Source organism: Natator depressus, chromosome 10 (genome assembly GCF_965152275.1).
Source record: "Natator depressus isolate rNatDep1 chromosome 10, rNatDep2.hap1, whole genome shotgun sequence".
Lineage (NCBI taxonomy): Eukaryota > Metazoa > Chordata > Testudines > Cheloniidae > Natator > Natator depressus.
The window spans coordinates 61,349,026-61,376,605 of NC_134243.1; the positions used below are offsets into that span (position 1 = coordinate 61,349,026).

Consider the following 27,580-nt stretch of genomic DNA (forward strand, 5'->3'; position numbering starts at 1 on the left):
GGGCGGGGGCTGGGCCAGCAGGTGCTGGCTGCACAGAGCGGCACGAGCCGCTAGCCTGGCCTTGAACGTCAGCGTGCGCGGGGGAGCCCAGTGCGGTTCCCGGGCTCGGTGGCTGCGGCAGCATCCCTGGGAGCCGGGCCCTCAAACCCCTCCTCCCTCTCTCCCCGCTTCCTGCCGTGCAAAGATGGCAACCGAGGGGCTGCACGAGAACGAGACCCTGGCGTCCCTGAAGAGCGAGGCGGAGAGCCTGAAGGGCCGGCTGGAGGAGGAGCGGGCCAAGCTGCACGATGTGGAGCGTGAGTCTGGGGAGGGGCCGGGCTCAGACTGCGGCGGCCACGGGCTGGAGGGAGGGGGGGCAGCGCGGGCATCCCGGGGCGCGGTCGGGCCGAGCGGCGCCCCCCCGTGCGCGTCGCTAGCCCGGCGCAGGTGCTGGCTCCCGGGTTCCAGCCGGCCGGGCACGCGCTGAGCTGGTCCCTTGCCCCGCGTGCGGACACTGGGCAAGCGGCGTGAGCGGCCCTTGCACCCCGTTACCCTGCTGAGCGCGCGGGGCCTGAGCCATTCCCCGGGCGCCTCCTGTGCCGGGGGAGGGGAAGCAGCTGCTGCGGCTGCCTAGTGGGTACTGTGATTCCGTAGCATCCCTGGGACTGATGCTCACGTTGGTGGCGGCCGCAGCCGGAGTGAAATCCCGGGGGATGCACTGAGCCTGCATTTCATCCCTGCGGCGTGGCGCCAAAGGGGACCGTTGCCCCCTTCAAAAACCCAGACCTGCCCTAGCGCTGATATAAAGCAATTCAGTTGGCAAGTCATCTAGGTTAATCCTGTGTGTAATGTCAAGCTCCCTAGTGACTGCAATGCAGGTACAAAGAAATGATCATGCATAATTTTACACCACCCTCCCCTCTTGCTCTGGTTAATACAAAATAATTTAAACTTGTTAACCTGAAATCCCTGAGATACAAGACGATATTATTATTATGAATAATAGTAATTTATTATTTACTTCCCATCCCCCCTCCTCCTCCCTTTTTTTTTTTTTTACAAATATTATAGGTATAAATTGCTACATTTTTCTTGTACTATAGGGTTGCTTTTACCAGTAACTTTTGTAGGCATATTACAATTTTGTTTCTCCTGTCTTTGTTTTTGAAGTCTGTGTTAAAAGGGGATACAAAGCTATATCTAGTGATTTATGTGATCACTGTTTGTTACTGCAGGAGAATGGCAGGAGTGAGTATATGTAAATTTCAGATTGTTTAAAAAAAATACACCTGCTTCTTTTCTGTAGTAAATGAGGCATTTTCTTGCCTAAATTTGATTATCATAGGTTTTGTGAATGTCCTTTTAATAGGAATCATTGAATGGAGATGGCGTCCTTACAGAAATATTACCATAACTCAATACGGTCTTGCAGTATAATATCTACAGTATTCGCAATGAGGCCTCAATTCAGCAAAACACTTAAGTACATGCTTAAAACCATTAATGGCCATTGGCCATTATCTTTGAAAACTCGTGCCGAACGGGGGAAGTCCCAGATGACTGGAAAAAGGCTAATGTAGTGCCCATCTTTAAAAAAGGGAAGAAGGAGGATCCTGGGAACTACAGGCCGGTCAGCCTCACCTCAGTCCCCGGAAAAATCATGGAGCAGGTCCTCAAGGAATCAATCCTGAAGCACTTAGATGAGAGGAAAGTGATCAGGAACAGTCAGCATGGATTCACCAAGGGAAGGTCATGCCTGACTAATCTAATTGCCTTCTATGATGAGATTACTGATTCTGTGGATGAAGGGAAAGCAGTGGATGTATTGTTTCTTGACTTTAGCGAAAGCTTTTGACACTGTCTCCCACAGTATTCTTGTCAGCAAGTTAAAGAAGTATGGGCTGGATGAATGTACTATAAGGTGGGTAGAAAGTTGGCTAGATTGTCGGGCTCAACGGGTAGTGATCAATGGCTCCATGTCTAGTTGGCAGCCGGTGTCAAGTGGAGTGCCCCAGGGGTCGGTCCTGGGGCCGGTTTTGTTCAATATCTTCATAAATGATCTGGAGGATGGTGTGGATTGCACTCTCAGCAAATCTGCGGATGATACTAAACTGGGAGGAGTGGTAGATACGTTGGAGGGCAGAGATAGGATACAGAGGGACCTGGACAAATTGGAGGATTGGGCCAAAAGAAACCTGATGAGGTTCAATAAGGATAAATGCAGGGTCCTGCACTTAGGAGGGAAGAACCCAATGCACAGCTACAGACTAGGGACCGAATGGCTAGGCAGCAGTTCTGCGGAAAAGGACCTAGGGGTTACAGTGGACGAGAAGCTGGATATGAGTCAGCAGTGTGCCCTTGTTGCCAAGAAGGCCAATGGCATTTTGGGATGTATAAGTAGGGGCATAGCGAGCAGATCGAGGGACGTGATCGTTCCCCTCTATTCGACATTGGTGAGGCCTCATCTGGAGTACTGTGTCCAGTTTTGGGCCCCACACTACAAGAAGGATGTGGATAAATTGGAGAGAGTCCAGCGAAGGGCAACAAAAATGATTAGGGGTCTGGAACACATGACTTATGAGGAGAGGCTGAGGGAACTGGGATTGTTTAGTCTGCAGAAGAGAAGAATGAGGGGGGATTTGATAGCTGCTTTCAACTACCTGAGAGGTGGTTCCAAAGAGGATGGTTCTAGACTATTCTCAGTGGTAGAAGATGACAGGACAAGGAGTAATGGTCTCAAGTTGCAGTTGGGGAGATTTCGGTTGGATATTAGGAAAAACTTTTTCACTAGGAGGGTGGTGAAACACTGGAATGCGTTACCTAGGGAGGTGGTAGAATCTCCTTCCTTAGAAGTTTTTAAGGTCAGGCTTGACAAAGCCCTGGCTGGGATGATTTAATTGGGGATTGGTCCTGCTTTGAGCAGGGGGTTGGACTAGATGACCTCCTGAGGTCCCTTCCAACCCTGATATTCTATGATTCTATGATTCTATTTAACAAAGCATATGCTTAACTTTAACTGTGCATACTCTAACTGTAGGTCTCATGATGTTTGCGGAATATTCTCCACATGTTTTTGTTCACTTCATAGATCTGTAAATAAATGTTTTCCTGAATTTTGTTTTATTAAGACTGTGTATTTGCCCAGGGTTTGATTTCCATGACAAAATCTGTGACTTTTAACATTTTTCCCATTTAAAAGTAATTTTTTTCACCCTAGTGTGCCCACTGCTGAGCAAAACGCCTCCATTATTTTTATAGTTTTATTTCAGTGTTGAAGCTTCTGGTCTCTCTGTGCTTTTAAACTATTTCCAACAGCTATTTCTATTGGGGAAATAAATTAAATAACTTCCTTTTTTGAAATCTAAAATTATGACTGTCACTTTTTGCCATGACAAAATCATGATTTTTCCCATTTCTCCCCAAGACAAACTGCCTGCCTTAATAGCTTTTCTCTTCTTTGTTCAATTATATTTTGAACTGTAGCTCTGTGGAAAAAATGTGAACAGATATCTGAAGTCCTACCCTTATATTTGACTTGCAGTCTGGAAAACTCTCAGGGTTTATTACACCATTTAAAGGTTCAGATTGAAAATATAAACAATTATTTTGTCTATTTGGTTCATAGATTTTTAAGGCCAGCAGGGACTGTTATAATAATCTAATCTGACATACCCGCTTTCCTCCCACTTCCTGTGCATAACAGGCCAAAGAACTTCACCCAGTAATTTCTGCATCAAGTCCCATAACTTCTATTTAACTATAGCATACCTTATAGAAAGATATCCAGTCTTATTTGGAATATTATGGGCCCAATCCTTCACCTTTACTCACACAGGCTACCTCTTGGGAATAGTCCTGGTCAGTGCGGTGGAGCTACTCGCTTGCGTAAGGGTTGCAAGGTCGGGTTCCTAGTTTGCAATAGTGTTTTTACAGATATTTCAGAATTGTTATATGCCTATGAAGGCTGTAGGGATCAGTGTTCTAAGAGAGTTATTTATACTAAAACAGCCAGTTCTGCAGAATGTATGTTGCATTAACAGAAAGGAAACATGTAGGCTATTGGCAGTAAAAAGATTTGTTTTATTTGATAAGTTCTGGACACAAGAATTTCAGCCTAGTCTTCCACTTGCCATAACAATCTCCAGCATTTGTATTTTGATTATGTTATTTTAGGATCTCAGTAGATCATTTGATTGGCCTCACTTGATGAGAGGTGTGCGGGGAATGTAGTTTTTCAATGAGTTTAGTTGATACGTTTTGGAAAGGCTAGTTTGCTTCTAGCCCCCCATGAAGATCGTTCTGTAATGGATGAATTGTCAGGAATAATGGGCGGCAATTTAGTTCATTTGCTATGTGAGGTTTAGTCTCTTTTAGGGCAGTGTTTGTAGCTAAGAGCATTATTTCACAGTCGGCGAGGCTGATGTGTTTGAAAGATGATTATTGAACAGCCAATCCATTAGAAATCAATTTCAGACTTAGAGAGGCAGAAATTGCTCCACTGATTGTGAGCCAAAGAGCCATCTTTGTAGGGTACGGTTGCCCATCCTTTTGCTGTGACAGCCCTTCCTAGTTCGCATGATTTCTCATCACTGCTTAAACACAGGACAAAGACTTTAGCTGCAAGTTTTGTGATGTAGGGATCTGTTTATATTCATATAATTGCAATTTAGGGTCTGAGCTACCCACAACTTTCATCGATGGCGATTACAGTTACCCAGAGCAATTGCTCATCACCACAGGGATTGAACTCAGAGCTCCAGATCCAAATCACTTGAACTGAAAGACGAAAGTCCAGATACGAAAGTCCAGATACGAAAGTCCACTGAAGTCAATGGGAGTCTTTCCCCTGATTCCAGTGTGTTTGGATCAAGCACTGTCTCTTCTAGCTGATCACAGTGGCTGATATGGGCAACCCACTAGCGACTAACACACACTGGATCACTTCAGCAGGTCTCTGGATCAGGCCCTTTTTGGTCTCCGGGGCCCGGACACAAGGCTGTTTTACAGCACACCACGTCCTAGGCTGGAGTAGTAGCCCCATTCCTCCATACTCCTCCTTGTGAGGTGTTTTAAAGCTGGTAGAGCCACTAGATCAGGGGTGGGCAAACTACAGGCTGCATCCAGTCTGCCAGCCATTTTAATCCATCCCTTAAGCTCTCGCTGGGGGAGCAGGGTCTGGGGCTTGCCCCGCTCCAGCCTGGGAACAGGGTCAGGGGCCACTCCGCGTGGCTCCTGAAAGCTGCGGCATGTACCCCCTACGGCTCCTATGCATAGGGACAGCTGGGGGTTCTGCTCCACATGCTGCCCCTGCCCCAAATGTGGCCCCACAGCTCCCATTGGCTGGGAACCATGGCCAATGGGAGCTACACGGGTGGTGCCTGCGAACGGGGCAGCACGCAGCAGAGCTGCCTGGCTGTGACTCAGCACAGCAGCCAGAGGGGGGACATGCTGCTGCTTCCGGGAGCCGCTTGAGGTAAGCGCCACCCAGAGCCTGCACCCCGAGCCTTCCCCTCCCACCCCCGTGCTCCAACCCCCGTCCCAGCCCTGATCCTCCTCCCGCTCTCCGAACCCCTCAATCCCAGCCTGGAGCACCCTCCGGCACCCCAAAGCCCTCATCCCCAGCCCCCCCCCAGAGCCCACACCCCCAGTTGAAGCCCTTACCTGCCCTCCATCCCACCCTCCCTGCCCCAGTCTGGAGCCCCCTCCTGGACCCTGAACTCCTCATTTCTGGCCCCACCCTGGAGCCTGCACCCCCAGCCGGAGCCCTCACCCCCTCCTGCAACCCAACCCCAATTTCGTGAGCATTCATGGCCTACCATACAATTTCCATACCCAGATGTGGCCCTCGGGCCAAAAAGTTTACCCACCCCTGCAGACAGATACAATGTCTCCTCCTGTTACTCTGGTTACGTGGGGCCAGCACCGAGTCCTGTTGCTCCTGTGTGAAAGGAGACAGCGTGCCTCTGCTGAGCCCTTCATAGAATGAACATCACTGGGTCAGAAACAAATTAGTGTTCTCAGCTGATGCCTCCCTTGCCCCCCCCCGCCCCCCTCCGACAGCCTCAGCGTGAGGCTTCAGGGGTGCAAGATGGCTTTGAACTGTGCCAGTTGCAGCGGGGTGGATTTCACACTGAGGTGCCTTTGCAAGTTCATTTTTACGGCCATGTTCTGTTGGAAATCTAAGATTATTTGTAGAGACAGCAGATGGAAACTCTGCTGAGAAATAACTTAAAACATTGTGAGAACTCCTGCTGGAGGATTTTATTTAGGATTCTTCACAATGAATAGAAACTGTTTCACAGGGTCATATGTTTTAGAAATAAACACTTGCTATTATCCAGACACCAGTCAAGTGAAGTGCAAAGGCTTTGTTGCACTGATGCAGGTTAATGTCGTAAGATATGATGCTATCACAAGAACTGCTCAGCCACTCAGCTCACGCTGGGGCACATAACGCCTGCAGTTGGCACACAGACTTCCCATGGCTGCCAGTGGGAATTCTGAGTGCAGATCAAACCTCTTAACTGACTGAAGTCCAGTACCTATAGCACCTTGAGGTCAGAGTTGCCATGTTAAAATGTCCTCACATTGCTGGGACTGGAATTATTTAAAAAAAACCCAACTTTTTATAACATTAAAAGCACTTTCTGAGGATTTTAGAACCACAACAATAATTTGAGACAAAACACTGCACTAAAAAGTGAGATCTCCAAAATCTGATGACATTGTATATCATTTTTCAAACTTTTTTAAAATTCTGAACAAACGTAAAAAGTCCTAAATAATGTAGATGAATTTTTGTAAAATAAACACACACATACAACCCTCTCCCGCCAAACAAACAACACCTGGTATGGTAGATGGTTTGATTAGATGGCATTCTCTAAGGTCTCATCTATCTCTAATAGCTATGCTTCAGTGAAGAATACTCTAGATGCAATGGTTAGATGTGCTTCAAGTGAACTTAGAGTCTGATCTCGCACTCACTCACCTGACTAACTACTCACCTGAATAGACTCATTGTGCTACCTGGAATTACTCATGTGGGTAAAGTGACTCATGGGCATTAAATGTTTGCAGGCCCAGGGCTTTAATATGGAGCAAACATTTGATGATTCTCTTTATGGTTAATTCTCCACAGTTCATCAGGTGGCGGAACGTGTGGAAGCCCTAGGTCAGTTTGTGATGAAGACCAGGAGAACTCTGAAAGGCCATGGTAATAAAGTCCTCTGCATGGACTGGTGCAAAGATAAAAGACGAATTGTGAGCTCTTCCCAGGTGAGGAAATGTGTAGGCACTATTCGAGGTCAGTGATATCCAGGCATAATTCTGATAGCTACACTAGGTAACATTAATTGGAAATGAAATCTACATTTAGTTTAAATACTTTCATGGTGTCTAAAGCATTCTTTTAGCAAAATATTTGTTCAGAGAACACAAACCAGACTACTGAATAAAGAATATAATTCTGGTAAGCATCACCATACCTACTGGAGGTGAGACCCTAAAGACCTCTCATCCATTTTTCATACAGAATTTCAGAGTACTTTAGCACATTACCTATACAGTATTACAGCAAGCTGATTTGGGATCAGATGCACCTTATTCTCTCTGGACACTCAGTATGCAGCTCTTCACCACATCATTTGAATTAACATATGAAGAGAAAGAACTGGGATGGAGAGATCTGAAAACATTCTGATTCTACTAGAAAGGTCTGTGTGATCTGTGAACATAAAATCCTTTCTGTGGTCTGGAAGATGGATGTGGCCTTAAAAATAAACAACCTCACTTAGCCAGCTAGAACTATTACAAATATTTGGACATTTTGATAAACAGGCATTAAATCTGTTTGAGATCAGTCTTATGTCACAAAGTTGTACAGGGGAATGGGGGAGGTATTGAGATAAAAGCCTTTCCCTTGTAGTTCACTGGTTCACATTCAGAAGGGTAATGGCTGGAACTTTTTACATCTGACGGCTGTTCATTGGCCTCTATGAAATGAGTTGCTGGTCTCAATCTACCACTTACAGGATAGAATAGGCTATCTGCATCACAAACCACCATGAGAGTTACTGCTGTCTGGCACCATTCTTGGAGGTCTCAGCCAGGAGACCAAAGATTGAACATTTAGTAAGCTATGTTTTGAAGTGGTAAAGTATCAGTGTATAAGTATGAAAGCAAAAGAGAGAGGCTTTATTCCACTTTAAAATATGTATCCTGAAAAAACCCACATCCAGTGATTCTGTGAACCAGTCTGGGGTTTCAGATATTAGCACTGCAGACACACTGAGGTTTGTTTTCTGTTTGATGGCACTTAGATTGTTTCATTTTCCATTTTTTTTAAACTTCTATTTTAAGAAATTAATTAGCCCAGGGGCAATAACAATAGCTGGTTGCAAACAAACAAACAATTCACTCTTCTCAGACTGGAATGTTAACGGATATTATCCCAGCCAAAGGTAATTGGCATCAACACACATACCAGGTGATTATGTAGCACACTATTGATTGCATGTTCATTCTTGTTAGTAGGTTACTTAGGTGGGCAACTAAAGGTTAAGTAAGAGGAGTAGTAGAAAAAAGGGGAGCAGAGGAAGGGTGGAATGGGAAAAGAGGATAAACAGAGTGATGTGAAGAGGAGATGTAACTGAGAGGATAATTATGAGCTAGGGTAAGTTCATTTGTAGGAGAAAAGGAGAATAACAATTCATCCAGGTGGTTGTATCTTGAGAAGATGGTGATCTCCATGATAAGTGGTGAGGACAGCTCTTTCCATTCCCTTAAAGCAGGGATGGGCAAACTTTTTGGCCTGAGGGCCGCATCGGGGTTGCGAAACTGTATGGAGGGCCAGGTAGGGAAGGCTATGCCTCCCGAAACAGCCTGGCCCCTGCCCCCTATCCGCCCCCTCCCACTTCCCGCCCCCTGACTGCCCCCCTCAGAACATCCAACCCATCCAACCCCCCCTGCTCCTTCCCCCCTGACCACCCCCCGGGACCCCACCCCCCCATCCAACCCCCCTGTCCCCTGACTGCCCTGCCCCTAACTACCCCCCCGGGACCCCGCTCCCTATGCAACCCCCCCTGCTCCCTGTCCCCTGACTGCTCCAACCCCTATCCACACCCCTGCCCCTAACTGCCCCCCTGGGACCCCACCCCCTATCCAACCACCCCCTGTCCCCTGATTGCCCCCCCCAAACCTCCTGCCCCTTATCCAGCCCCGCTCCCTGCCCCCTTACCATGCAGCTCAGAGTGGTGGGAGTGGCGGGTCAGAGCGCTGGTGGAACGGCGAGCTGAGGCTGCGGGGGAGGGGGACAGCAGGGGAGAGGCTGGGGGCGAGACTCCCTGACTGGGAGCTCAAGGGCTGGGCAGGACGGTCCCACAGGCCGTAGTTTGCCCCCCTCTCTTAAAGGCTATATCTACCCTGCGAGCTAGTGTCTGATTCCCCAACTCGCATACTCCTGCTAGCGCTCATCGAGCTAGCGTGAGTATGAGTAGCATTGTAGCCATGGTAGCATGGGTTGGGGCAGCGGAGGCCCGGCTGAGCTGTGTCAAGTACATACCCACCAGTTTCAGGCAGGTGTGTACTGGGAATGGGTAAGCCATGCTGCTGCTACCGTTGCCTGTGCGACTGCGTTTACACTACTCTTTAGCCTCACACTAGTACTCATTGAGCTAGTGCAAGGAGGTGGGTAACCCCTAGCTCATAGTGTAGACATCGCAAAAGAGGGAGGGTCTTGCTCTCGCTGTGGGCTAAGGAAGGGTTTGTTAAAGAGGGTCGTAAGTGCTAAGACTGATTTTTCAGAGGCACGCTGGAACAAAGGGTATCAATCTCCATATAGGCCTTTTAGATTCCATTTGGCCATCAGTGTGAGGGGGATGGTGCAGTGTCATTTTGCATTTACAGAAATAACTAGCCTAATTAAGCAGAGTCTCTGATTCATAGCGCACTTCACTGTCACTAATAGCAGTGTTGTAAAGGTGGTGACATATTGCCTGGGGAAATGGTATGTGGGACAGAAGTTAACAGCCGTGCTCTGGCCAGATCTCTGAAATACGGGAGTGAAAGTACACTTTGAAGCCCCCAATTTCTCTCTCCATTGTGTGTTGAATTTAGGATGGGAAGGTGATAGTGTGGGATTCCTTCACTACCAACAAGGTAAGTGGACTTCTGCAGTTTCTGTATATAAAGCCAAATATGGCTGCACTGCATGGATGTGCTAGACATGGAAGTGGAAGCCCTTCCCTCTCTTTCTTCTTCAGTGCACCAGAGCTCCTGGCACCACTGCCTGAGCACTAAGTGCTTGGCAGTGTAAGCTTCCCGCACTCTGCTCTCCAGCTGGAGTGTGAGCATGTCACTACTCTGGGCACTGGCTGGTGCAGAGCAGGGCTGGTGAAGTGCAGGCTACACCTATGGAATATCCGTAGTGAGTGCCATGAGTAAGCACGTGCCCTGGCATAGTTTGACCCCTTGTGTTTTCTCCTGGCTTCTTTAGCCATAATGTCCCCAGATGTTTCTGCATGAGTGATGTTGCTCTCTCCCAGTGTGGCTCAGGTCTGCATAGCCTTAGCAGAGGCTATAGCTTATAAAGAGTGTCATTGGCATTATAAAAACAGGCCACTGTAACTTACCTTTGAACAAATGCTGCAATGACCATCCAAAATGCGGAGAGTTCTAAAGTGGCCCTTGCAGGTGCCCAGCATCTTACACAATTGTCCTGGAATAATTCAGAACCAGTCACAAATTTGATTAGCTTTGTGTTGGGAAATAAGGCTAGAGGTACCGAGAAAGGCATGACTTGGCAAATGTGGCTTGATTCTCATCCCCATACATCCTCTTGCTTTCGCAATGAAAGTTGATCTTGAATTACAGCTTGATTCTGCACTGTTCAGGTTTAGGAGCAAAAATCTGTTAAACATTGGCACGGTCTCTCATCTGTTGTATATTTTCATTAAATACAGTGAGGAGTCATGACAGCATTTGAGCGATTTCGGCCTTTGTGTGGTTATTTTAACACCAATTAGTGACATGATAATGCACTCAGAAGTTGATTCTTTAGTTGTAAGGAGAATATTATGTTTCAGGAACATGCAGTGACTATGCCATGTACCTGGGTGATGGCATGTGCATATGCCCCATCTGGATGTGCCATTGCTTGTGGGTAAGTAAAAGCTCTTGCAACTTCTTAAACTAGAGGTGACTTTGTGTCCCAAGTAAATGTAACTTATGGAGCTGGGGGAAAATTTTTAAATGTTGGCTCTTCCCTTCCCCTCCCCCCATTTCTTCAAGAATGCTTTAGAAAACAATTTGGAATCCTAGGAAAAAGACCTGATATTTAGTAGTTCTAGCAGAAAAAAGCAACTATCTGACTGAATCAGATGAGTATTATTTAAAAAAAATCTGTATATGTGGCCTTCTTTACCCATCACTGGAATTGACTGACAGCTTAACAAATACTGACAATGATATCATTTGGATGCTATAAGCATTTAGGAAAATGTTGCACCCAATGGGCCTGGTTCTATCCCACACTGGTTCACACGAGTGTAACTCCACTGACTTCAGGGGAGTTACTTCTGATTTGTACCAGCATGAGGGGAGAAATGGACCCAAAGTAGGGCCTGATCCAAACCCCCTTGGAATGAATGGGAGTCTTTCAGTGGATATTGGATTTGATCTATATTGGATCAGGTGCATTTTGCATGTTTTGATAACCTCATGACTTTGTTCATATGGAGCAGAAATCTCTCCTTGCTTCAAACGTCTGAAAATATCTTAGGACCTCATATTGCCGTTGGCCTATATAAGTAACATTCAAGTTTGAAGCACAGACAGCTAAAGATATCTGTTCCATTGGAATAAAGTCACATAATAATCAAAACATGCAATATGGGCCTGATCCAATATGCAATATGGTGTCAAAGGGAGTTTCACAGTATATGCAGATCAAGGGCATGTAGGGTCTTAAGACTGTATTAAGTTATGTGCAAATTTAGTACACAAAGAAATTGAACTGCTGCTTTTGTCATCTCATCATTAGATCATGAAACCTCAAATGTTAAGACTTTATTCCAGATAATTCTTTTTCAGCAACACAGTCAATATTTCCACTGCCTATTTTCAAGTTATTTTGAAAGTATGATCTTTAAGCCATCAGTTGCTATATTTCTTTTGCCATAGAAGATGTGTCAAATTCAGTAAGTTGGATAAATGGTACATCAAAAATGTAATTCAATAGAAAAATGGCAATTTGACTTTATTCAAAAGATTAACTGCAAGGTTACTACTGTATCACTTGTCAATAAATGTTGGATGGACTGTGGTTCAGTAAAACGCAGTTTATTAATAAAATGCATGTAATAAATACTAGGAACTAGGTCCTCAGTCCCTCTTCCAGCTGTTCAAGCAGTACAAAATAGCCATACATTTTCCATAAAGAAGCAGCTGGGGATTCCCTTAGCATAGGGGAATCCCAGGTGGTGTAATAGAATGGAAATCTATATTTATAAGGATTTGATGTTGCAGAATTTTTAGTATATTTCACCCTTACATTTGTTTCTCATCCCACTTTTTCTTGTTATTAATGTTTTCTGTCTTTTTTAATTCTTAACTCTAGTGGCCTGGACAATAAGTGTTCTGTGTATCCACTGACATTTGATAAAAATGAAAATATGGCTGCAAAGAAGAAATCTGTTGCAATGCACACAAACTACCTGTCTGCCTGCAGCTTCACTAACTCAGACATGCAGGTAAATACATTCAGGTACAGCATATAATACAAAACCACGAGCTGGATTTATACTGCTGCTGCGGGGAGATACAAAGTATTCTTCCTTGCACCAGAGATGGTCATTGTGCCCAGTGGGGTATTCACATTCTGTGCAAGGCAGTGGTTCCTGCTAAGAAGGACAGCGTCCATCTCTGCTGAAAGCTCCATAAAAGCTCTTGCTCACAGAGGCTGTAAGTAAGGATCTGCTGATTCAGATTTTGTATATTTATAGATTTTATTTATAAATTTATATATATATCTGGTGAGCTGAAACATAGAGAGACCAAGTAACTTGCCAAAGATCTCACAGGTATCCTATGGCAGAGTGGGGAATAAAACGCATGTCTTCTGAGTGCCAATCTGGTGCCTTAGTCACAAAACCATCCTTCCTATTTAATAAATAAATAAACCCCAGCTCCTGCAAGATCATGAGTGTATGTGGGCATGAAATAATCCAAGATAATCGTCTGTCCCATTCTGGTTTTAGAATTTAATTGATGTTATGCTTATCATATACTGCTGTAGCAAAATAAATGAAAAGAGGGGATATTTTCATTGTTATGCAGGCTATGAAGTCTGAATAGAAAAGATATGATTGTTTCCTTAGCTCCAGATATTTACAGCTCTTCCTAAGGAAATATCAGCTAGGATTGCTTCTATTTCAGGACATGAGCTACCCAAGAGTGAGCTGTTATTTGCCATTATGTGGTTTCAGTAATGATTCTGAGATGCTGATTCAAGTCTATTGCCATGGAAACAGAGGAAAGTCAAGGATCTACCCAGAGTGCTCTTGTGTACTTAATTGTGGCCTTACAATGCAGGAGTCCAGTATAATTAGGGCAGAGTAAACATGAAATCTAAATTAGGTGGAATGTTGTTTCTGAAATACAAAAATAGTGTTTTGCTTTCCTGCTTATACCTGTGTGAACCATGGCTTTTTATTTTTGTAGGTTTTTAGTATGCTCTTCATAATCAAGGAGTGAAAACAGCTGAGTTTTTTTCTTTTACGTTCATGTAGAGTACAATAGATATTCTGGATAGATATAGATACAATAGATATTATACTGAATAAATTACTATTTATTATTTGTGTAACACCAACCACGTACGTAGGTGCTTTAGACAGAGAGCTCTGAAGGAGCCCTGACCCGAAGAGCTTAGTCTAGCTACACAAAGATATTGAGTTGCGGATCAATAGGTGTTTGTTTTGAGTGATATTTTGTAGTGCCGTTTAAAATATAGCAGTGAAAAGAAGAGAGAAATCAGAAAATCCAGCTCAAGCTGGCCATGCAGCTCTCCTGGTTGTTGGGAAATAGTCTCCATTTATGGTCTAATGACACTGGGATAAAATTTTAAAACAATTAGGCTATGGTGTAAAATGTGCATAAACAGTGCCAGGTTTTTCTCAGCACTACACTTTGGTTAAACATGAGTCATTTGGATACACTGTCCAGCTCCTTTCCTCCTGGGATACATCTACAATGGACTTACTCCCAGCCATGGAATAACCCCAAACATGAGTGAAAGGCCTCATCCTGCCAGGAGCTGAATGCCTTATGTTAATAACAAGGAAAGCTGCTCATCAGTTTGTGGGAGACACATAGCACCTTCGCAGGCGCTCTCCTGCAGCTGTGTGAAAACCATGTTGCCCCGCTCCAAGCCAGCTGCACATGCATTAGTAATATCAGTACTTGGGGATTCTCCAAGTATTTTACATGCAGAGGACAGACAGATGGTAGAAGAGTTGGGAATTGAACTCAAGAACTCCTGAGTCACCGTCTCTTCCTCAAACCCCTAGACATGCTCACACCTCTTAATGACGATGAAGCATTTCTAGTCCATACCAGAGAGAGCAAAATTTTGGAGTCTTCTGTGAGCCCCAAAATATCCTCGCATTTCAGCCTTGGTTTCTGTATCGTCTTCGCTAACACATGTTTATTACTCCAAGGACAGGAATGAATGCATTTTACCCAAAAGCCTGGTAAAATGCTGCATATTACCACGAGGTGGCAGATGAAGACACTTGATCCAGTGTTTCCAAACTTGCAGAAAGTCTAGAAGACTAAAACATAAGCAAAGTAGATCTTTCACTCAATGTTTTTGTATAAGAATAGTGTCAACTCGAGTTCATAACATTTCCAATCTAACCATGCTTATTATAAAATATAATGAAGAGCTTTGTGTTGAAAGTGGATCACACCCTTAAAACTTCTGTCTGTCCCTCCCCCTGCACATCCTTCTATGCTGCTCATTTGGATATCAAAATGGGAAATGCTGATAATCTAGCAGCTGACAATCTCAACGTCTCAGCCTGAAACTGTAAATATTCCTCATAATACAAAAATGTATCACCCTAGATGCAAAAATTAGAGGTAATTTAGGATTCTGTTCCACACCCTCAATCCCAAAACTTTAGCACATCTCCGCATGCAATGAAGACACAGAACTCAAAACAGACTGTCCTGCAATTTTTACAAGCCTCTGTGTGCCCCTATATCTACGGAAGGGTAACCAAATCTGAGCTTTTGCCAAAAATAGTTTGTTTTTAATCCAGGTGTAGCCTGGTAAATGACCCTATACTTGCATGATTATTTTTTTTCTTTGCAGTGTGATTCATTTTGGCTTCCAATCACAGCTGGGTTCTCTAGCAATTGCTTCACTAAGGGAGAGCCACCTTAGTAATTAACTTGTGATCCTTGTGATTCCTTGTTCTGTATACAGGACTGAACCATCAGATAACATTTCAGCATACAACATTTGTGATTGTATAAGAGCTGCTGATGGCCACAGGGAAGTTTTGTACAATTGAGGGTCTTCATCGGGATGAGAGTAGCTGTTGGCAATGTTCAGTCATTACATGTCCAAATCCAGTCACACAATGATTTAGGACATATGATGGACTTGCCAAACAATTGTTGGTCTAAGGTCATGCACGCAAAAGATGCCACATTCAAATTATCTGTAATTTACACGTATTCTGTTGGCTCCAGACTGGCTGTTTCGGGCAATAGAATAAGAGGAGCTTTAAAAGTTTATTTAAATCCACCAACTCTTCAGTTAATCCTGTTTGGATTCCAGTTTCATTAACGTGGACAGGGCAGACATACCGATCTGGAGCTAAGAACTTCCTGGCAGAAATGGAAATATGAGCAGATCACAAGCTTGTGATGCACTAGTTGGTGTCCCCTCAAACAACTGAGAACAGAATTAAGTTAATATTTGCTGTGTCTATCACAATATTTTGTTCCCCCCTCCCCATGCCTCCGCACTCTGCCACCTTCCTTTTAAGAAAACCATGCTGAGATCCACATTGGTTTACTGACTCTGATCTACTGCACATTAAGTTCAGTAGCATCTCAGAGTTACAAACACCTTGGGAATGAAGGTTGTTCATAACTCTGAACAAAATGTTATGGCTGTTCTTTCAAAAGTTTACAACTCAACATTGATTTAATACAGCTTTGAAACTTTACTATGCAGGAAAAAAAATGTAGCCATCTTAATTTACCTTGTCAAATCTTTTTTTTTAAACTTTCCCTTTATTTTTTTAGTAGTTTACGTTTAACACAGCACTATACTGTATTTTGCCTTTTTTTTTTTTTTTGGGTCTCTGCTGCTGTGGTGTGTGGTTGACTGATCAGTTTGTAATTCTGGTGTTTGTAACTCTGAGGTTCTACTGTAAAATCCAATTAATTGTGCGTGTGAAGCACAACGGTTTCTGAGTGAACGTGATGTACTGTTGCCCTTTCCTTACCACCGTAGATCCTGACCGCTAGTGGAGATGGAACGTGTGCCCTCTGGGATGTTGAGAGTGGGCAGCTTCTGCAGAGTTTTCATGGGCATGGGGCTGATGTCTTGTGCCTGGATCTGGCTCCTTCTGAAACAGGAAATACGTTTGTGTCTGGGGTAAGTGGGATTTTTATTTTGGGATATAAAACCAAGGAACGAAGGATACGTAGGAAAATGGGAGGTTTGTGACGTTGTTTAAAGAGGAGGGTGGGATATATGGGGAGAGACGATACAGAGCAAGTAGTCCTGTCACTGCAAGCATACTTCTCAAGCTGGAGCAAATTAACACTCTTCCTGCAAGGTCAAACCCAAACCCCATCAGATTGAATGTAGCTCTGCAGCTAAAGTACTTACTTAGCAAATTCCACCCTACATTAAAATAATCCAGCACATGATCAAAAGCTTCCCTTGGGAAGGGGAAAGACGAAGAATTAAAGCAGTAAAAGTTCATAGAGCGGAAGGTGGTGTAGGCCTTCCATAGATAGAATTCTGTTACGCGGCACATGGCTTTTCACACTTGCCTCCTTTTCTTCACCCTACTCGTTCCCTACTTGGATTCCTGATCATCGGGGTACCAGAGCTCTGCTAAATGCACCTGGGTGGGGGAGTAAATGATGCATATGCCACCTTTTTGATAACCCCCTCCCCAGAAACCTGGAGGTAGCTGGGGGGCTGGTTTAGCATCAACACAAGTTAGATCATCCATAGGTATTGTAGAGATGTGGGGCCAGATCTTCACCCATCACTAACAGCACATTCAGCTACTTTAAATAGGCCGTCAAGGATTTATATCACCTGCTCTCCCATCTCCTCAGCCTAGGGGAATATCAGAGAGGGGACGGCAGAAATGGGACGGAAGCACACAGTACTTCACCCGATCCTTGGCTGGTTGCTAGGGGACTGCTCCGTCCAGCTGCACAACTGAGTTATGGTGGAGGCTGTTTTGACATCTCATGTCAGGCGGTATATCAGGGAGGCATAAAGGTGTCTTAGGGATTGTCTTCACCCACTTCTTTAACTATGGAGTTGTCTTCACTGCAAAGTTAACTTGAATTATAACTTGAGTGTTGCTCCTAACTCAACTCCCGTTCTCACTCACAAACCCTTAACTCTAGTGTGATGGTGCTTTCAACACAAGTTGGCTGGTTCAGGGGGTACAGGCTACAGGTCAAACTAGCACAATTCATCAGCTGCTAATACGATTAGTCTGTAGTGTAGATGCAGGCTGGCTCCATTTGAGTGCTGCTCGTCTTCCAGTGCCCAGAAAGGACAGACAGGTTCTCTCGCAATTCTCTGAGAAAGAATGCCTAGAGCCATTAAGCTCACTACAGTGCAGAGAACTACAGTATATGACTCCAGAAATCTTCATGCCACACATGAGAGAGTGCAGCCCCAGTGTGGACACAGCAGCTCAAATGTTATTTCACAGTGTGGCTGCTCTCATCTGAGCTAGTCTAACTCCAGTGGAGTAATTCAAGTGCCGGTAAATCAAGTTAACTCTGCAGTGAAGACATACCCTGTGTTAGTTTGACACTGGTATAGTTAAAGTGGTTCAGCCCCCTAGTGTGGGTGCAGTTGTTTTGGGGTAAAGGTTCATACACCAGGATAGCTTTTTCCCATAAATTTAAGGGATTAAGCTATGCCCATATAATCATATTTACATGGGGGCAACTGCACGCACAGGAAGGGTTGACCAGTTTTAACTATTGAGCTAAAAATCAGTCCCAGAACTGAAATAGTTATATCCGTACAAAAATAGTATGTAGACCAGGCCTTAGAGTAACCTCTGCCTTTTCCTGCTGAAGTGTGCCCTCAGGATTGAACCCTTGGTTTCAGTACTCAACACCTGTTTAGTTCTGTTAAAAATGAATAACTTGCTCCATGCAGGGATTTTACCCCTTTAAAGAACCGATCTCCACTCAGAGGAATCAGTACAAGAACTGTGTACATGAAGGGCCAGGTTGCGCATTGTTCTTGCATCCCAAACTCCTATAGATGTCAGTGAGAGTGGCGGGCATGCAAGAAACGCAGGACTGGGCCCTGAACGTGAGTGGGTTTTGAAATCCAAAATGTTCCCTTTCCAATGTAGTTCCTTTTCCGGGCTGAAGATTAATTATCTGGTGCTTTGGTACCAGAAGGAAAGTTCTTCTATTTAAATAATGGCATCATAAGTGAAGAATTGTGATTTAATTTCACAAGGGATTTAAAAGAGAGAGGAATGGCTCACGAGGAGACTATTTAGTTAAACCAGCAATTATGTCGTCTTAAAGATAAATATTGCATATACTGCAGTCTACTGAGGAGGCATGCACTAACTAAGCAGTAACACATAGCAGGATTGGTCTATAATATGTTCACCACATGCCTCTGGTGACTATGGAGACCTGAACAGAAAGGCAGGCAGAGGGCCTCGCGTGCTAAGTCTAGTTATTACCCACTCTTTCTCATGTTACTGTTTTCATAGTTCTTTAAATATGGTTCCCCCCCACAAAAAAAAATTCTGTTTTTTTTTCTTGTCACTGATTTGCAGATGTTTGTTTCTATTCTTATTTGTATTATAGTAGTGCCTAGAAACCCCACCTGAGATCAAGGCCTGATTATGTTAGGTTTGTACACACACGTAGTAAGAAATGGTCCCTGCCCTGACGAGCTTAGGCTATGTCTGTACTACAAGCTAGGGGTGTGCTTTCCAGCTGGCATACACGTACTTATGTATGGAGTACATAAGGAACAGATACATAACGGAGTACATAAACAGTAGGACAGCCGCAGTAGCCTGGGTAGTGGCGGCAGAGCTTAGCCATGCTGAGTATGTGAGTGGGTTTGTTCACTGCATGGCTAAACTGGCCCCCCTGCCTGTGCTATCTTGGCTACATCGGTATTTATACTCGCGCTAGCTGTTATCAAGCTAGTGCAAGTATGTGTACGTGAGCTGGGAATCACACCACTAGCTTGTAGTGTAGATGTAGCCTAAGCAGGCAAGACCAACAAAAGCTGGGGAGGGAACAGAGGCAGAGAGAGGTGAAGTGACTTGTCCAAGGTCACACAATAGGTCAGTGGTGAAGACAAGACTCCCAAAAGAAGAACCAGTGTCTTCTCCATGAGACCATTGTGGGCCTGACCCGATGAGGTGTTGAGCACCTCTTAGAGTCGTTGGGTGATCTCAGTGGGAGTTGTGAGTATAGTCAACCCATCCCAAGTCATGCTCTGCACCTTGCAACAGCAGGCCCAGTTGGAAAATTCTTTACCCTCTTTTTCTTGCAGGTGTGTTGAATACCAAACCAGCTATTAAGCAAATGGCTTCAGAGCCATGGATGGAGCTATCCCTGGCTGAGATTATTGCAACTGTTTCATTTTCTAGTTAAGGTTATTTGAAGAATGCACCATAAAATTTTAACGATTAAGTAGTAATTTTTTATATCAAACCTGTTAAGTGATGAACGAGTCAGTGAAGCAGTTTAGTGGCATGGTGGGTATTGCAGAATACAGCTACAGAAACAGCATTAGGACAGCAGCGTAGGGCACCAGAAAGTGATTTTTAGTGTTTGATGAGAAGGTGGCACTCAGCATGAGCAGCCCTGGGCTGTGACTACTCGAGAATTGATTTCCAGCCTGCTGCTGCTGCTGCGCTGCATCTCCACCGCTGGTAGCAACTGTAGGAGTGCTGGCAAGAAACGGCCAGTGGAGATTCAAACATCATGCTGTGTAATCTTCTAATTTTGGCTGCCTCCATTTTGGGGCCTCTTCTATATAAACCTCTAGGGCTTGATTGTTTTGAGATATTGACTTTTTGCAGCTCCCATTGACTTCAGCTAGAGGTATGGGGTGCTCAGCAGCTCAGAAAATCAGGCCTTAGTGCAGAGGTGGGCAAACTTTGGGTTGAGGCATGGGGAGGGGCTCAGGGGTGCAGGTTCCGGGCAGCGCTTACCTCAAGCAGCTCCCGGAAGCAGTGGCACGTCACTTCTCTGGGTCCTACGCAAGGTGTGGCCTGGTGGCTCTGTGCGCTGCCCAATGAGTTCCCAGCCAATGAGAGCTGCAGGGGCGGCACTTGGGGCGGGGCAGCATGCAGAGCGCTAGCCCCTGGCTGCCCCTGCGCGTAGCGGCCAGAGGGGAGGGCCATGCCGCTGCTTCCGGGAGCTGTGTGGCGCAGCCCCGGACCCTGGTCCTCAGCTGGAGTGCTGGAAGGGGCCATGCTGCTGCTTATGGGAGCCACGTGGAGCAGCCCCCGAACCTGCTCCCCGGCTGGAGTGCTGCTTCCCCGCTTTCCCCTGGGTGCTCGACATCCCCCCCCATGCCGCACCCCTGGCCCTGTCCCCACTCCACCCCTTCCCCGCCCCGGCCCCGCCTCCTCCCCTGAGCGCACCATCTTCCTGCTCTTCTCCCTCCCTCCCAGCACGCTGCCAAACAGCTGTTTGGCAGTGGCTGGGGGAAGCACTGGGGGGTAGGCGGAGGAGCAGGGACGTGGCGCACCCAGGAGGGAGGAGGAGGAGGAGGTGAGGCAGGGGGGAGGGGAGCTTGGCTGTTAGTGGGGGCAGAGCACCCACTTATTTTTTCCCATGGGTGCTCCAGCCCCAGAGCACCCACGGATTCAGCGACTATGAACAGGGCATAGGCCCCAGACCCCACTCCCCAGCGGGAGCTCAAGGGCTGGAATAAAATTGCTGGTAGGCCGGATCCGGCCCATGGGCTGCAGTTTGCCCACCCCTGCCCTAGTGGTTTCTAAAACTGGGTGCCAAAACTTAGAAGCCACTTCTGAAAATCTGGACCCAAGTGGTTTGCCAAAGGCCACGCAACGAGTCGGCATTAGAGCCAAGATTAGGACTCAGAAGGATCCTGACTTTCAGTACTCTGTTCAGCCTATGAGTGCTGTCCATATAAGAAACAGAAAACCCACTTTCTTACCTGCTGTAGCGCAGTGTAATTAGACAGCCTTGTGCGTCTTCTGATTATTAAACTACTGTTCACAACAAGAGAATATTTCCTGGGGAAGAAAGGAAGGAAATAAATGGGACAAAGGATGAAAAAGATAGAGAAGGCAGTGGCTGAGTAGTTTAACTGAACTATTGTTTTGCCGCCTGTAATGCTCTAACAGCTCCTTTTACGTACTGCAAGGGGAGTATTCTACCTATCTATCTAATCATAAGGTATTTCTTTCAGAAAGTTTCAGAAACAACTGCAAGGTTCTTCTGTACAATCTCACTGCATGTATTTCTGCCAGACCCCTAGGGGTAAAGTTTCAGGGGTCTGTGGCCCAGTTTCTGTGCTGTAATGTTTACATGCATAACTGAATTGCAGGTGCAAATCTGAGTGCTGGTGCCTCCTTCTAATCAATTGCAGGTGCAAAAGGGGCAGTAAGTGGTTCAAGTACTCAAATTTGTTCCTGCAAATCTTTGTGTGCTCATAAAAAGGGGGACCAAGTTGCAGGCTTTCTGAAAATATACCCTCAGTATCTGGAGCAGCTTTGCTAAAGTGTATCCTTTTAGGAGATGTGAGGTGCAGAGCTTAATTGGAATTGAAAGGAGGTGTTTAAGTCTTATGTGGGGTTGATTTCACCTGTGTGAATTGGTGTGTGTATAACTGGGGTAATTATTTCTCTTTTTAGGGGTGTGACAAGAAAGCTATGGTTTGGGACATGAGGTCTGGACAGTGTATCCAGTCATTCGAAACTCACGAATCAGATATCAATAGCGTCAGGTCAGTGCATTTCTGGCCGAACACTTTTTCAACAGTGTAATATTAAGCTACATGTTGATTTGATTTCTGAAAGCCTACTTTATTTGACCAATACATCATTGTACTCTTTTTTTTTTTTTTTTTCCCCTGCACAGATTTTACCCAAGTGGGGATGCTTTTGCCTCTGGCTCTGATGATGCCACAGTAAGTTCATTCAAGAACTTCATTTAGAAAAGATTTGTTAAGTCTCATATCATAAATCCCTACAAAGAATGGACCAAATTCACAGCTGATATGAAGTGATTTTATTAGACCCAAGTTATTAATATGTGGATATAGGGAAACGCTTGCAGAATTCCTAGCTGGCCTTTGGAAGGTTTTGGTTGGGAGGATTTCTGGGTGAGATCTTCCAGCTTCGTGCATGCTATCAGATGAGCAGCGTCACTATGGGAGGCATACAGCGAGTTTCAAAAAGATTTTTAGGCAAATACTCAAACTCTCTCCATTAATCTGCCTGTAAAATTTGCAGTCACATCTGTTTACACAAGCAAACTAAATTTGCATGTGCTGCTGTATGCTCCCCCGAGTTTTGTAGGTACATAAATAGAGTCCAGCTGAAAATTTTCCCTTAAAACCTTCGACTGACTCGCTGCCATTTTAAATTGTGCTCCATTCTTGGGAACTGCTAAGAGGGCTAAACTCCTTCCCCTCTGTGGTTGCTCTACGATCTGGCCCAAATCCTCTGGTGAGGCCAGATGATAGAGCAGAAGTCACAAGTGGTTGTGCAAAGGTAGCTTTAAGCTGCTGCTCTGTATGGGCCAGTCTGTCAGCACGGTGTCAGTCTAATGTACTCTGGGCTGCAACAATCCTGACGTCAAAAAAACACAAGCAAAGTTTAGCTCTGCGCCAATCTTCTTCTGGAATATAGACTGTCCAACTTCCAAGTGTTTATGTGGAGACTAATTGATGCTGTATCAATATGCGTGTTTGCACTTCACTCAAATTTATGTTCTCACTTCAGAGAGAAATTCTTATAGGAACTAACATCAGCTTTACCCTCTGAAAAGTGATGAACATATGACAGTCCCATCATGAGGCATCAGCAAAGACAGGATATGGGTTTTTAAGCACCAACGCACAGTTCTCTATCCCTTGACGTAAAGGAGTAACTCCAGCAGCTAGTTGCATTAGTAGGCCTTTATTCTGTATTTAGTGGTGGATTCTATGACTCTTGAAGTCTTCAGGGTAATACTGGATGCTTTTGTGAAAGGTATGTTTTAGCCACACTCAAGTTAACGGCTCAATACAGGAGAAACTGGATGAAATTCTATGGTCTCCATTATGCAGAAGGCCAGACGAGATGATTTAATGGTTCCTTCTGACCTTCAAATCTATGAATAAGACCCTAGGAAAGGACATGGCACATTAAGTCAGTATGTTACATGCAATATACTATTATCCCATAAAAATCCAGTTCTGCAACATGATCCTCATACGCAGACCCCACTGAAGTCAATGGGTCTCCATGTGGGTACAAAAGAATCAGATTCTGGGCTGAAATTTGTCAGACTTCAAAAGGGGACCTTCAGAAGGAATTTGGAGAGATTTTCTGTTTGCTCAAGCATTGCCTTTAAGCTTGGGTGGGACGCAAAGTCCTACTGAAGTACTCGGACAATGTAACAAATTTTGGGCCTAATCCAAAGCCGATTTAACTCAATGGAAACATTTCCATTTACTTCAATGGGTTGGGATCAGACATTTTGTGCATTTTCTGGACAAAGTGCATGCTGTTTTTAGAAGCCAAAAGCCTCTGTTATAAATTAATACATCTAGCTGAGAGTACAGTCTATGTTAGCAAATAGGGGTATCATACTGTAAGGATCTGCATTGTGGAGGCAATGAAATGGAGAAATTCTCCATCATTAAAATTCATATGAGAACACTCATTTTTCAAAAGTACCACAAACTATGGCAACTCTGCTATTAGTTTTTTAAAAAAAATCTAATCAACTGTGTGGGAATTTCTCCAAACTAATAGAAGAATGGAAAATTCCATCTTCATACTTTGGGGGATGGAGTTGGGTCAGTTCCTCTGACTACTGGGTTTGTTTGTTTTTAAATTAGAAATAGCAAATTGCTGCTTTAGATTGAGAATGTTGAGAGCAGCACTGTAAGACTTCTGTCACCCAGAAAGAATGCCTGGGGATGCTGTGGAACTGAGTGTCCTGACTGATTGATGGGCTGTCATAAATGTATGTTTATATAGGCGTTTTCTCACTTGGAGTGAACTGACCCATTTGTCAGAATTTTCTGACAGAATTATTCATTAGCTCATAGCGCCAGGAAACGCTGACTTCAAATACCTTGCAGTTTATAAAGGTCTGTGAATAATATAGTCTCTGCTTTATGCACAGACTTGAATATCAGCCACGTTTCATTAGTAAGACTTAATATTAACAAACCCAGTTAGCCAGTGTTTGCTTAGACTTAACTTATTGAGGCAGGTTAGTTGAAATACAGTTTCAAAAGCACACATGATTTCAGGGCTGAATAAGTGCTGTTCTCCAGGCTGCTGAAATTTTTGGTCTGAATATAGAAGTTTCCATATTAAACAAGTTAAAACATATCAGCAAATAAATGGACATGTGAAGCCAAAGGCTGTAGGGCTGATTGGAAATTTTTCAGCAAAAGGTGTCGGGTTTTTTGTTTGGAAAATGCTGATTCTTCTACATCAAAACCGAAATGTTGTGTGGAAATGTATTGATTGTGGTTCAACTTTCGTTGGGAAGCTTTCTCAGGTCTAGGATGGAATTTTCTGGAATTTCCCTCTGTGGTTTCTTGCGAAAAATTGTGAAAGCTGTTTTTCGTCCTGATGCAGAATGAAAACAGATTCTGAAAGCTTCCATTTTTGCATGAAATAGAATTATTGTTTTCTGGCCAGCCCTAAAAGGCTGTACCTACTCTCCAATTGTAAACCCATCATGAAGCAGGAGGGCAGATAGACTGTGGAAGAGCTGTATGTGGATACTCTGAATCCAGGAACCCACAGTTCCTCTCTGAGTCAGCATGGAGAGATGATTTGAGGAATGGCCAGCGGATCGCTCAGTTTAGGCCAGTCAGCCTTAGGTCATTTAGATCACAATTAGGATCCACATGTCTAAACAGCCCGTGCAGTGGCCCCAGGTACTCTGATAGCCCATGGGCAGAAGAGCAGAAGCTGCACAGCCATTCCACATCAAGCCCACAGGGTTGGAATTCCTGTCCCCTTCCCCATGATTTGCACAGGTTGAGGGAGTAGCAATTAGTGATGAACGTATGTTGTTTTTGCTTTAATTCTAGTGTCGTTTATATGACCTTCGTGCAGATCGAGAAGTAGCAATTTATTCCAAAGAGAGCATCATTTTTGGAGCTTCTAGCGTGGATTTCTCTCTCAGTGGTGAGATTTGAATTTTGAGGGATATGTAGGTTTTTGCTGCAGGGAGGCATTTAGACGGGGATGCAGCTGAGGTTGTAATATAATACTTTTTTCAGCTTAAATTGAGAACATTTGTTATTAGAAATGAGCTAAATTAAATACGGAAAGAAATTTTCCATCCATTAAAATATCTTCTTTGTAAAAGATTTTTTTATTAAGTAATGTAATTGGTTATTTTTAAATTTTATCAACAAATAATATGCGGCTATGAGGTAAAATCCTGGCCCTATTGAAGTCAGTGGGAGTTTTGCCATTAACTTCAGTGGGGCCAGGATTTCACCCATCACTTTTAAATCCACCTCAAATGCAACTAGAAATAGAATATTCGTCACTTTTTGTATTTAGGGTATACTATAAATAGTTCATAAAAGGTTAATAAATATTAATAGATGTTATAAGTTGCTGTAGGTGGTTATATAAGTCACAGTTGTGCTCAAGATATTTTGAACTGTTGGACTCTATAACAAGCTATAATAATTGATTAACCATTTATTAAAACATCTATTAATCACTTGGTAACCCTTTATAAACAATTTTATAAACATACCCAGAATATGATCAGAATATTTTTGTCTGATACTAATTGTTAAAGTGCTCTATTTGCCTTCAGTCTATATCCCTCTTTTGAATGAATCTTTCATCTGTAACAGTTGAAAGATATTGCATGTTTTTAATAGTGCAATCATGGAATTTTTAATACTCTTTTAAATAAGAGGGCTCAAATACCATTACTTTTCAGTTGCAGAAGACGGCCTCTGCTGGTCAGCTATTACTGGCAATCAATATCCATGCAGAGCCATGATATTGACATGTTAAGTGTCATGTACTTACAAAGTAAAATACATTTTCTGTAGCAAAGTGGGCACCCAAAATCTGAGGCTGGACTTGCATGATTTTGCTTTGGAATGCACAAAGAGTAATATAGTCCAATTTAGAAGGAACATATACACCTTTGTATTGAAGCAACATCCTATAGTGCCCATGAAAGTAGAGTGAGGATGGCATATTTTGGCATATCGTATTTAAGGCATAGGATTGAGTATCAGGAGATCTGACTTCTATTCCTGACTCTGCCTCAAACTTCTTACAAACAGCTTTTCTTCAGCCAGAAAACCCTCCTTCCTCTCCTTTCATTAACTGTTATTACTTAGAAGTTTAACCATTTAAGCCATTAATCTGCATAAATGTGATTCTGTTTGCAGGTCGCCTACTATTTGGTGGTTACAATGATTACACCATAAATGTATGGGATGTTCTGAAAGGGTCTCGTGTATCCATTCTGTTTGGTCATGAAAACAGAGTTAGCACCTTACGCGTTTCACCTGATGGAACTGCTTTCTGCTCAGGATCATGGGATCACACTCTACGAGTAAGGGATTTTTCTTTCCAAAAATACAGGGATTTTCATTGGTAAATTCATTATGGAAAATGTCCAGGGGATGGAATATGAAACCAGTTGTTTCAAAGAAATTAAAGCCCTGTAATATCATGGCTACTGCTGCAAACAGTAGATAAGGCCTAAATATTTCCCCAGGTCAAGAACATATTCATCATTAAAAGAAAGTGTTAGCAGAACATTATCACTAAACAATTAAACACTGGGAAATTATCAGTTAAAGTAACTGCTCCACCCTCAACTCTTTACCATTAACATAATTTACAAGTTCCAAGAAAAGAATTTGGCTCTCTTGCAAATTAACCAGGCTTTTGTATAAAACCTATGTGTTTGTATGGAATATAAACTAAAATTCCCTAAAGAATTGTTTGACTTTTATCTTTACAGATCTGGGCGTAAGACGCAATGCTGTTTTCAAATACAAATGAAGATTGAAACCTTGGGCTATCAAAAAAAAAAAAAAGAAAAGAAAAGAAAAGAAATTTCAATCTGCAAATGT

The 27,580-nt window shown here is 43.9% G+C and overlaps 1 protein-coding gene across 1 annotated transcript; it reads left to right on the plus strand.

Moving 5' to 3' along the window:
- On the plus strand, positions 1-27,559 carry GNB5 (G protein subunit beta 5). Its single transcript, XM_074966326.1, has 11 exons — positions 1-296; positions 7,121-7,257; positions 10,096-10,137; positions 11,064-11,140; positions 12,596-12,728; positions 16,511-16,654; positions 22,140-22,231; positions 22,366-22,414; positions 25,550-25,646; positions 26,888-27,054; positions 27,469-27,559. The coding sequence occupies exons 1-11, from the start codon at positions 185-187 to the stop codon at positions 27,478-27,480; spliced, it is 1,062 nt and encodes a 353-aa protein (XP_074822427.1). The 5' UTR covers positions 1-184; the 3' UTR covers positions 27,481-27,559.
- Positions 27,560-27,580: the final 21 nt, after the last annotated feature.